General features: G+C 45.8%; 1 protein-coding gene across 1 annotated transcript in view; it reads left to right on the top strand.

Moving 5' to 3' along the window:
- The window catches only part of WDR4 (WD repeat domain 4), an 80,915-nt gene that overhangs the window by 14,780 nt on the left and 53,683 nt on the right, over positions 1 to 12,452 (top strand). Inside the window, exons 2-3 of the mRNA XM_069202967.1 lie at positions 3,515 to 3,580; positions 6,453 to 6,599. Coding sequence (XP_069059068.1) covers positions 3,515 to 3,580; positions 6,453 to 6,599 — 213 coding nt within the window. The remainder of the gene's footprint in view (positions 1 to 3,514; positions 3,581 to 6,452; positions 6,600 to 12,452) is intronic.

The raw sequence follows: 12,452 nt of genomic DNA on the forward strand, positions 1-12,452 counted from the left end.
CGTGGTTGTCTCCTACGTCTGGGTCACACACAGGGTGACACAGGAGCTTCCTCGTGCCCAAGCCGGCAAGGAGTAAAGCAAAAGTGCTCTTTACGCGCTGTTCAGAAAAAGAATGGAGTGCTCTTCAAGCTCCGTAAGGAACCAGAATGAAGCGCTTTTCACGCTCCCAGTACCAACAAGAATAAAGAACTGTTTACGCTCTGAGTGTAGGAAACAGGGGAGGGGGGTGGGCAACCACCCATCCCTCTGGAGTACAGCTGGGGCACAGTGCAGGGAACACAGCAGGCCAGCTCATCAGGGTCCTGGTAGTTAAGTAGCAGTCCTTTTGGTGCCCTAGCAGGACACAGATCAGTCCTAATGACAGTTCCTTTTAGCAGCATGACAGATTCGTCTGGCAGGTCCACACGGTGTCCATCAGTGTCTATCTCCTCCATATGGGGGACAAGCCCTTGTACTTCTACTCATTTTGCACAGCTTCCACAAAGTTGGGGGGGGGGGGTCCAATCAGTTCCAGAAATGTACCCTTATCCTCCAACACTGGCTCCTGACATCAGTATGGGGTAAACAAGCCCTTTGTGTGAGGCCAGGGCACAGCCTTTACAGATGCAGGTGTGCCCTGCCTCTACCTCTCGCAGCCCAGGGAAACCATTCAGTATGCAGATGCAATCCTATCAGACCTCCACCCTTCCTGTGTAGTGGCTGTTTGAAAAGTATGCACGAAGCTCAGATGCCACTCCACCCCGGACGTGGATTGGAGTCAGGCTGCGAAAGCACTAGAGTTATAAGCGCAGGGAAATGCACACTCTCTAAAAGTGGCATTTCTACCATGGGTAGATAGGTCAAAGTTCAGTTAATGCTTTATCTGTGCAACTGTATATTTTAAATGGACTTTTTTTTTTTTTTACGTCTCTCATATTCCTGTCCGCTAGCTACGCTTCAGAAATGGCTTGAAATTTTGTGATTGTGTGCGTATTTGTTGAGGGTCTTCTTTGTGCAAGTTTTAAATAGCCTTTTGTTTGGGTGGCTGCCGCGTTCTGGTCAGAAACACACACTAGGGACATGGTGAACCATGTTTGAGTTTTGCCGTTGCTTTGGCACTTTCTAATTTTGTGCGTATTAGTTCAGGCCTTTGTTTTCTAATACATTTTTTGCTAATGCCTTTGTGAATGTGTTTATTTGAATTAATTTTAATGTGCTCTGTGCAAGTGTTTGTTTTATTTATTTAAAGTGTACTATGTGCTAATGGTGGTATGTGAGGTTTTTTTATTAGTTGTCTGGTTTTATGAGTTTGTTCATTTTTATACCCTCTTTCCACTTCTGAAGTGCTTTGTAAAGCCTAATTTAAATAATAATTGACATAAATCGCCAAATTAAAATCAATTATTGAAACCATGTCAGCCATCTGGGGCACGGCAGCAGCACCATTGGTGTGAGCGAGGGAGGCTGTAAGGGGGGCGGGCCACGTTGCAGTGCTTTGCAGTGGGGCCACCCCGCGTGGACTGGGCCCACTGCACAATCCTGCCTGGTAAAGCCAGAGTCCAGGCCTTTCAGCTCCCAGAGATGGCAATTTGTGCCTCCGCAGCTAGAGTCCCCCCGCCCCCAGGAATTTGCATTCAAGATACATTTTCTAACCTCTTGAGGTGGAAAAATATTTTGCAACAGTTCTCACAGCTGCACGTTTTATTCTCCTTGCGTGTGTGCTCGCTGTCTGGGGATATTGTTATAACTTGTCAGTCACTCCATGGGTGCAAATCCCAATTGTCACCCCTCACAAACCACGCTTCATTCACTGACCGGCAGGAGAGGCAGACAAGTCAGACTTAAAAAAAAAAAAAAAAAAAAAAAAAAAAAAATTGCAGGCATTGGCAAAGCCAATGGGTTTAGACTATGCAAGATCTATTGGCTTTGTCAATGTTTTTCAGACATGTTGCGAAGCAGTGTGGACTGAAGTGCAACGTGAGTTAAGGTAAAGGAAAAAAGGTGCTATTACACGGCCAGCACTGGCCGCCTCATAGCTCTATTATTTTCTTATTTTCAGCTATGTTGCACAGCAGCCTGAGAGAGAGCAGAACAGCGAGTGTTAGGTGGTTGATGAAGAAGGGGGGATGAGTTGGAATCAAGACCTCGCACCCCCGCAGTAGGCACCTCTGACATTCGATAATGCTGGCCGCCGGCTTCGGTGCAAAACTTTGGGACCTGGCACTTCTTCAAGCACTGCACCTACATAAACAAGCATGTACAATGCAATTGGTCTCACATTTGTTTGAGTTAGAGCTATTGGAGTTGTAAATGCACAACTGGACTTTTCTTGCCACATGATTCCAGCGGACCTGCATATAACTAAGGGACTAGCAGGCCTACTGGAATATTATTTCAAACAAACTAAAATGCAAGCTCCAATATCTGAACCCAAAACCGTAGAAAACCATCTCCTGAAACAAACTAGAAGTCAGAAAAGAGCTGTTAGGGCAAGAAATAATAAAAGAAGACAATAAAGAAAGAAACCAATAATTGCCATCTCTCTGCCCCGCTTGTGTCGCTGGACTTGCGCCTCTTTTTGCAAACTAAGTGGGACAGAGTCTAGTTGCCTCATGGTGCGGTTCAGCACTCCCACGTCAGAGAGGCCAGTGTTTGTGGAGTCTTCTTGCCCCACCAGACCCCTCTCTCCCTAAACCACAAGAGGCAGCTCCATGCAACCTGCAGCTACAAAAATGAGGCAACAGTGAAAAATGCAAAGAAGACGGAAAATAAGAGACAGCAGGAGGAGGGGTGTGATGAAATCCCCTAATGTCTCCCAGCTCCACCCCTCCCTCAGCTCGCATCCGGTCAGCAGCGGGAGCCTGTGAAACTTACAGCAAACAAGGTTGCACTCCATGAATCTTCAAAGCGGCATGGCTGCCATGGAGTGCAAAGGAGAGACAAAAACAATGTGACGTAACTGGAAGTCATGCAAAGCGCTCGAATACTGCTGATCAAGTTTGCACTGTACAAAACTTTAAAGTGCCGTGGCCGCCATGAGCGAGAAGGAGAAATACAAAAGAAAAAGTAGTTCGCTCACAGTAAAAAATATCAGCGATCGTGCAATAATCCATGTAACAGGTTCAGTCTGCAAGGCAGTAACAAAACCACCCAAATGCAGGACAAACCTAAATCTTTTACCAATGACATCAAGGGATTTTTTGAAAGGCGAGCCCACGAATGAGTGAAAGTGATGGGCGTGGTTAAAAGCCCACAGAGTACTTACAACAGGTCAAAAAGCGCTTGCGCCCTGGACCTAAGTACTGCACAATTGTATAACTTCTCAGCTTGGCAGTTGTGCTTTAACTGGAGTCACAGAATCTATATTTTGAAAAGTAAGATTGCCAACATTTCTATTTTTCAAGTTGTAGGGGAGTGCGTAAGGTGAAAACGGGGCCTCAATCGTTGATATTAAAGAATTGGGGAAGTATGTTCTCTCAAGGCATGAATTTGGCCACATTTGCTCTCTGAATTGTCTTGTTTTTTTTCCCCCCAGAAACATTGAGAAGCTCTTCATGTACGACTGCAGCGCCGCAGAGAAGAGACTTCCTGACGATAAAGAGTAAGTAGATGGTGTAGTGCTTAATTTGTGCCAGTGTTTTCCAGTGCTTGGCACTAGCACGTTTTGTAAACACCGGCACATATTTATGAGAAACTATTACAGTATTGCACTGTGTGTGAATTTTAAACAAAGTTCTTTAGATGAGCATTAAACTATTTAATAAATCCTCAAACATGATAAAACGTGAACTTAAACCTGCAATTTTAAAGGGACGTAGATTGTGCCACGTGCAGTGGACCAGTGATTAATAACTTGGATCTTGGGCCTAGAGATATAGATATAGAATTTATTTATTTTTTTAATACAAATTAGGCACTGAGCTGGTGGGATGTACGGCAGCGGGGCATTTATCCAAGGCCACCCTCCTTCTCTCCCTCACTCTGGGTTCTTGCAGCCAGGCACTTTGGCTGTTGCTGTCCTGTGCCTGCCTTGTTTAAAATGCCCCTGCTACAAGTCCTTGTACCCTCCAATCTTATCTGGTGTCTCTTGTGTATCTCTCTTGAATGGATGCCTCTTAGGTATCTCAGCTACTCAGTTGAGTGTGTGTCTCTTGTGCATCTGAGTGGGTGTCTTGTACATATCTTCGCTCTTGAATTGAGGAGGTGTCTCTTGTGTATCCCTGAGAGGGTGTCTCATGTATCTCAGCTGTTGAGTGGGAGTCTCTTGTATATCTGTGAGTCGGTGTCTCTTGCATATCTCAGCTGTTGAGTGGGTGTCTCTTGTGTATGCCTGAGTGGGTGTCTCTTGTGTATGCCTGAGTGGGTGTCTCTCGTGTATCCCTGAGTGGGTGTCTCATGTATCTCAGCTTTTGAGTTGAGTGGGTGTGTCTTGTCTGATTGGATGTCTCGTACATATCTTCACTGTTGAATTGAGTGGGTCTCTCTTGTGTATCCCTGAATGGGTGTCTCGTGTATCTCAGCTGTTGAGTTGAGTGGGTGTCTCGTACATATCTTCACTGTTGAATTGAGAGGGTGTCTCTTGTGTATCCCTGAGTAGGTCTTGTGAGTCTTGTGGTGCTAAATGTGCATTTCATGACTTTTATTTTGTTTTAAAGCTCATTCGTCTGAGCTCCTGCACTAAGACCTGTTTGTCACAGATACAATTCACTGCAGGGCCAACGCAGCCTTCCATCATTCACAGGTTGTTGGATTGAATTTCACCTCTTACTCAAGGTCCTAAACTATTTCACTTTGTTCTGTATGATCAGAAGTAACTTTGAAGAGATCAGTGGGTAACTTTGGTCTGCTTTGGAGAAATAGAAAATATAAATGTTTGTAAATTCTGGAAATGTTGGACGCTCTTGGATTTATTTTAATTAATTTTCATGACCATCAAGAACGTTTCAACAAGAAATACTGCACTTGACCACAGATTATTAATGGTTCGCAGGATAACCTCTAGTATATGCTGGTCCTGAATCCGAGCATGCAATACCTTTACTGTGTATTGTTAACACAGGTTAGAGGGAGATTGTAGGGTGAGTCAACACAGAAGATAAGTTGATGTTCCTCTTTAAATTGAGAATTTGAGTCTTCAGGGCAGCTCAAGGTGGCGAGTGCAGAGATGGAGGGCAGTTCACTTGGTAGTAACTCCCAGTGGTGAGGTCAGAGTAGAGTGAATGAATGGAGCCTGAGGCTGCGCGGGGAGGTGTCTGAGTGAGAGGGCGATATTGGGTGTTGTGTGGCACCATTAATGGTGGCTGCTGCCTCCAGTACCTTTCATGGAGGTCAGTTTGTTCTGGTCAGCCATGCTGGTGACCGTTTCGCGAAGTAGCAGTGTGTCCGGTGAGATTACTGGGGCTCCAGTAGTGATGTTTGGAATGCTAGAATGAGTACACATGGAGGCTTCACAGTAGGCCGGTGAGGTAGTCTAATGTACCAAGAGCAAATGCAGAGATTAGTGTTAGTCTGTGTGAAGGGGGTGAAGAGGTGAATTTTTGCAACTTGTACTTTGTACCGGGCGGCATCAGTCACAGTAGTGATGGATAACACCACACATGTAGGGCATGATTTAGATTTTGGTGGAAAGGGTTACTCTGTCTGCTGTATTACAGACAGATTATATCCTATAGAAATCATAACACGGTGGATGGGATATCCGTTTAATTTGGGATGGATTAACTCGTCTGCCAAACTCTAAATCAGGCCCCTGGTCTGGTTGAAAGGTACATCAAGGTCTGTGGCTGATAAAATTAAAGTGTGTCAAGGGTAAACCATGTATGTAGCATGGTACTTTGGATTTCAGATTGAGGTGGAGATGGGAAACTTACTTATGTATCATCAGAACAGAGATAAGCACTAAAGAATGAGATGACGCTCCCTAGAAATGTGGTGTAGCGGGCGATGGTGTAGAGTGGGGAGGAGGAGGAGAGGGTGCAGGTCTGAGCCTGGGGGTGGCTCTGGATTCTTCCCACAAACCTTCAGTCAGTTACACCACGATGGTGACCAGGACCAGCCTGAGTTGGAAGGAGAGCTAGTTGTGTGCTTGTTTATGTTACACACGTGGGGTGTGTGGAAAGGAGAGTAGACAGAGTGATGGAATCAGACGCTGCAGAGAAGTCCAGGAGCTTTAGTATAGATGAGTTGGTTGTGAGTAGCAGACCTGGTGAAGTTTGCTGCATGACAGTCCTATCTGCATGGAATATGGAAACCAGATTGAAATGGGTTAATGAGATTGTTTGTGGTTAATAATGCAGTTCAATGGGTTCATAAAATGATGTTACAACACCTGGGAGAGGACAGGGGTGTAGCGACACTGAGTGAGAACTGACTGAGTTAGGTGGGTCAACAGTGAGTTTCTCAACTAAATGCCTTATAATCTACTTTTGATGTGAGGATAACTTAGAGTTGTATGCACCTGTTTTTCTTTGAAGGGAAGAGGCTTCGGCTGTGGTTGCAGGCAGTGATAAAATTCTGGCATCCGCCTTCTCCTGCTCCGGCTCATACTTCGCTGTGACTGATGACAACAAGCGCCTGATCCTGTTCCGCACTGATCCTGCCTGGCAGTGTCTCAGTGTCCGGTGAGTTGGGATGGGAGGGTCTTGATATGAGGACTGTTTGTGAGCCTGGGCTGAACTACTGTGGAATGAGAGGAAGCTAAACACATTTGTACCTGGACCCACAACATTGTGTTTTTTAAGGTCTTTGTTTGATATGGACCTCTTACCGAACACATCAGAAGAGGGCCACACATTACTTATGATCCTTTGGTTTGAGATTACAGTCCTGGCAACGCACTGTCGATGTTTTTTAAACAATTAGTTTGGCTGTAGTTATTTTGGAAGTTCAGCGCCTTAAAGCTTGTTGTTGCACTGTGTAATGAATAATATTTGCTGTATCCTGGCATTGTTAGAGGCAGAATCTGCAGTTCCCTCATGCAAGGTCTTACTGATCCCTAGTATGAAAAGTTGTTTCATCACCTCGGATTTTCTCTGTAAGCATCAAGGGTGTATGACTGAACTCTCCCCCTTCCTAGCCCTCTTTGTAACTAGCACTGTAGCACAAACAGTCTCATGAACACCTCTTGAGAGAGCAGACAAGACCACCGGCAGTGACGCTCCTGTCTCACCACTCTTGGGATGTGGATTCCAAGAGCCATTGGTATATAATTTGTACAAACTGGTGCCACTGACCCACAGGGTGGGCTCATTCCCGGGATGTATTACCTGCTAATAAAAACAATGTTGCGGGTCTGAATTGGGGAATAAGTTATCACTTTGAGGATGAAGTTAGTGCCTCCTCGTCCGGAGCTGGTAGTGCAACGTAGAGTCAGTAGTAGTGATTGCGCGCACATATGTTGCCTTTAGAGACCTAGTGTGTCTGAGCGATCAAAGACACACGTTTGAGTGTCTTGACCTTTCCATGTCCAGCTTTGATGACTAAAAGTAAATTACAGCTTTACACTGTATCTTAAGTGCACAGGAAAAATAACTTTCCTGCACATGGTTAGTGTTTCGATTGTATGACCATATCCCAGAACTGGCAAAATCGCCTGGAAATTAGGCCCTGTGACCCATCCCCACAAATTCTAGAGCAAACGAGCAGTAGAAGTGGAGACTGCTCCAGTCTTTTTTATGAATATCTAGGAATATTTGCATGATATACTACTAATAAAGTATGGAATATTTTAATTATATTTTTCTTTCCCTAACATGACCAAGTTTGCTTATTATAAAACTAAATGTTTCATGTAGTTAAAGGTTAAGTTCAGACTACAAAAGCCTGGAATAACTCTCAGCAGTGCTTTTGTGGTCTTGGTGAGTCTCAATAACTGGAAGGATTAAACCCAGTGACGGGTCCTGTGCTTTAGGAGTGATGAGTTTGAGTCTCCGGCTACTCATTTAAAATGAGGTGAACACGTTGGAACCATCCCTGGGGTTGCTTGTTCTCCCATGCAGAGTAGAAATGTCCTACCATTTTGGGCTGGGTGTTTAGTGTGTTTTAGAATAGAGTTGCATAATTAGTTCCCCTTCATTGGCACAGAAATGCTAAGGTGAGTCCACTCAATTACACCTCCCACCCACCATAAAAACTCCCAGTGGTCTGTGTCCACGCAAGCATTTCCGCCCATTGATTTTGGTTTTTCTGTAACCTGTAGTGAACAATAAATTCCTCTAAAAGTATTGCTTATGGGAAGGTTTCCCTGTTTGTAAACCTGCACACCAATTTTTGAATGCAAGCAAATTTCTCTGTCTAAGAGTATTTGTGTGCAGAAGCCATTTTCACCACATATTTTAAGTGAGACGAGCTTTGCAAGCCCTGCGCTCTTCACCTTGACGCATTGGGATGCGTGGTTGACCATAGGCATTTTGTTTCCCTGAGGGCATTTGTCGTTTGTGTCTCTCTTTTCTTAGAGTACCGCAGAATAATCTCTATATAAGCATTGACCATATTTGGGCAGGTTTCTGTCTGAGAGCCCAGTGTCAAACCATTAATACCAGCACTTTCCAGGACCGGTGCAACTACATCAAATGCCCAAAAGAAGTTGATTCCTACTCCTGCTACATACAAGGTGTGCTACTGGGCAGGCCACAGTAAAGTCTTCGGAAGTGAATCTGACAGCCTAGCCTGTAGCAGATCCTACTTTCCAAAACTCTAACACAATGGAGAAGAAGCTTAATTTGATACTGCCGCAAGCATCTTCTTGTCTGATAAAGTATCAACTTCTTCAGCTGCTTTTTCTCCAGTGCAGGAGGTGGTTAAGGTTGTTCAGCCTTTAGCAGTTCCTTTGTAGAAAGAGTGCAATAGTTCAGCTTCAGAAGAGGAGTTGGTCCACTGGATGCTGATGGACAATCTCCCCTGAGATTAAGCCAGCTTTCTACATCTTGACCATCACACGGGCGGCTCGGCCACTCAATGGGATTTAAATTTTGTGCGTGCCTCCCGGGCACAAACCACGTGAACCTATGGCTCTTTGTGACAAGGCCACAATAACCCGGGAGCCTGTGTTTCAGGTGACCACCTTCCCCAAAATTGCTAGTGTCTTCTACTAAGACAAAGTGTTTGCATAACAATTCCGTGATCCCAACATTTTGAATGGTCTTTGTAGGAAGTTGGCTCTGTATGCACTATTTCAAAGTAAGGAATAGTATGCATAGAGTCCAAGTGTTCCCATTAGAGGTAAAATAGTGGCAAAAAGAGATAATACTAATGTTCTATTTTGTGGTAGTTTGGTCGAGCAGTAGGCTTATCAGAGGAGTAGTGTTAAGCATTTGTTGTACACACACAGGCAATAAATGAGGAACACACACTCAGAGACAATTCCAGGCCAATAGGTTTTTGTATAGAAAAATATATTTTCTTAGTTTATTTTAAGTACCACAGGTTCAAGATTTACAAGTAATACTTCAAATGAAAGGTATTTCATGTAGGAACTTTAGGAACTTTGAATTAGCAAAATAGCATATACAGTTTTCACATAAATGACATATAGCTATTTTAAAACTAGACACACTGCAATTTTCAACAGTTCCTGGGGGAGGTAAGTGTTTGTTAGTTTTTGCAGGTAAGTAAACCACCTACGGGGTTCAAGTTTGAGTCCAAGGTAGCCCACCGTTGGGGGTTCAGAGCAACCCCAAAGTTACCACACCAGCAGCTCAGGGCCGGTCAGGTGCAGAGGTCAAAGTGGTGCCCAAAACACATAGGCTTCAATGGAGAAGGGGGTGCCCCGGTTCCAGTCTGTTAGCAGGTAAGTACCTGCGTCTTCGGAGGGCAGACCAGGGGGGTTTTGTAGGGCACCGGGGGGGGACACAAGTCCAAACAAAAATTACGCCCTCAGCGGCACGGGTGGCGGCCGGGTGCAGTGTGCAAACAAGTGTCGGGTTCGCACTAGAAATCAATGGGAGACCAAGGGGTCTCTTCAGCGATGCAGGCAAGGGGGGGGGGGGTGGTGGGGGGACTCCTCGGGGTAGCCACCACCTGGGCAAGGGGGAGGGCGACCTGGGAGGTCGCTCCTGCACTGGAGCTCGGATCCTTCAGGTCCTGGGGGCTGCGGGTGCAGAGACTTTACCAGGCGTCGGGTCTTTGAAGCAGGCAGTCGCGGTCAGGGGGAGCCTCGGGATTCCCTCTGCAGGCGTCGCTGTGGGGGCTCAGGGGGGTCAACTCTGACTACTCACGGTCTCGTAGTTGCCGGGGAGTCCTCCCTGTGGTGTTTGCACCAGACGCCCCCGGCTCGACTTGGAGAACAGAGTGCAAAGTCTCACGCTTCCGGCTGGAAACGTGTGTTGTTTCAAAGTTGCTTCTTTGTTGCAAAGTTGCAGTCTTTGGGGAACAGAGCCGCTGTCCTCGGGAGTTCTTGGTCCTTCTAGATGCAGGGTAGTCCTCTGAGGCTTCAGAGGTTGCTGGACCCTGGGAACGCGTCGCTGGAGCAGTGTCTTTAGAAGGGGGGAGACAGGCCAGTAGAGCTGGGGCCAAAGCAGTTGGTGTCTCCGCCTTCTCTGCAGGTTTTTCAGTTCAGCAGTCCTCTTCTTCTTAGGTTGCAGGAATCTGAGTTCCTGGGTTCTGTGGGCCCCTAAATACTCGATTTAGAGGTGTGTTTAGGTCTGGGGGGTTAGTAGCCAATGGCTACTAGCCCTGAGGGTGGCTGCACCCTCTTTGTGCCTCCTCCCTGAGGGGCGGGGGCACATCCCTAATCCTATTGGGGGAATCCTCCATCTGCAAGATGGAGGATTTCTAAAAGTCAGTCACCTCAGCTCGGGACACCTTAGGGGCTGTCCTGACTGGCCAGTGACTCCTCTTTGTTTTTCTCATTATCTCCTCCGGCCTTGCCGCCAAAAGTGGGGCCGTGGCCGGAGGGGGTGGGCAACTCCACTAGCTGGAGTGCCCTGGGGTGCTGTAACAAAGGGGGTGAGCCTTTGAGGCTCACCGCCAGGTGTTACAGTTCCTGCAGGGGGAGGTGATAAGCATCTCCACCCAGTACAGGCTTTGTTACTAGCCACAGAGTGACAAAGGCACTCTCCCCATGTGGCCAGCAACATGTCTGGTGTGTGGCAGGCTGCTAAAACCAGTCAGCCTACACGGGTAGTCGGTTAAGGCTTCAGGGGGCACCTCTAAGGTGCCCTCTGAGGTGTATGTTACAATACAATGTACACTGGCATCAGTGTGCATTTATTGTGCTGAGAAGTTTGATACCAAACTTCACAGTTTTCAGTGTAGCCATTATGGTGCTGTGGAGTTCGTGCATGACAGACTCCCAGACCATATACTCTTATGGCTACCCTGTGCTTACAATGTCTAAGGTTTTGCTTAGACACTGTAGGGGCATAGTGCTCATGCACTTATGCCCTCACCTATGGTATAGTGCACCCTGCCTTACGGCTGTAAGGCCTGCTAGAGGGGTGACTTATCTATACCTGTAGGCAGTGTGAGGTTGGCATGGTACCCTGAGGTGAGTGCGATGTCGACTTAGTCATTTTGTTCTCACTAGCACACACAAGCTGGCAAGCAGTGTGTCTGTGCTGAGTGAGGGGCCCCCAGGGTGGCATAAGACATGCTGAAGCCCCTTCTCCATTGAAGCCTATGTGTTTTGGGCACCACTTTGAACTCTGCACCTGACCGGCCCTGAGCTGCTGGTGTGGTAACTTTGGGGTTGCTCTGAACCCCCAACGGTGGGCTACTTTGGACCCAAACTTGAACCCCGTAGGTGGTTTACTTACCTACAAAAACTAACAAATACTTACCTCCCCCAGGAACTGTTGAAAATTGCACTGTCTAGTTTTAAAATAGCTATATGTGATTTATTTGAAAAGTATATATGCTATTGTGATTATTCAAAGTTCCTAAAGTACTTGCATGCAATACCTTTCATTTGAAGTATTACATGTAAAAATTGAACCTGTGGTTCTTAAAATAAACTAAGAAAATATATTTTTCTATACAAAAACCTATTGGCCTGGAATTGTCTCTGAGTGTGTGTTCCTCATTTATTGCTTGTGTGTGTACAACAAATGCTTAACACTACTCCTTTGATAAGCCTACTGCTCGACCACACTACCACAAAATAGAGCATTAGTATTATCTCTTTTTGCCACTATCTTACCTCTAAGGGGAACCCTTGGACTCTGTGCATACAATTCCTTATTTTGAAATTGTGCATACAGAGCCAACTTCCTACAGTATGTTTGTCTCTTAGCTGCGGCAGGTAAATAGATGAGATAAAAACATTCAGAGGAGCTCTGCGTAGCCACAGTCTGGGGCACCGGTTCTGAAGAGCTGAGCTCCTGATTTATTACGCATTGTGCACCTTGACCTGGTGCTTGTTGCGCAAGTCAAATAATATATTTTTATTTTGTATTTATATAATTTATGCACAAACCTTGTGAGCAAAACATTCATGAAGAAAACTAAATTTAAACCAAACATCGAGTTAGTCCATC

The sequence above is a fragment of the Pleurodeles waltl genome, chromosome 8 (assembly GCF_031143425.1).
Source record: "Pleurodeles waltl isolate 20211129_DDA chromosome 8, aPleWal1.hap1.20221129, whole genome shotgun sequence".
NCBI lineage: Eukaryota > Metazoa > Chordata > Amphibia > Caudata > Salamandridae > Pleurodeles > Pleurodeles waltl.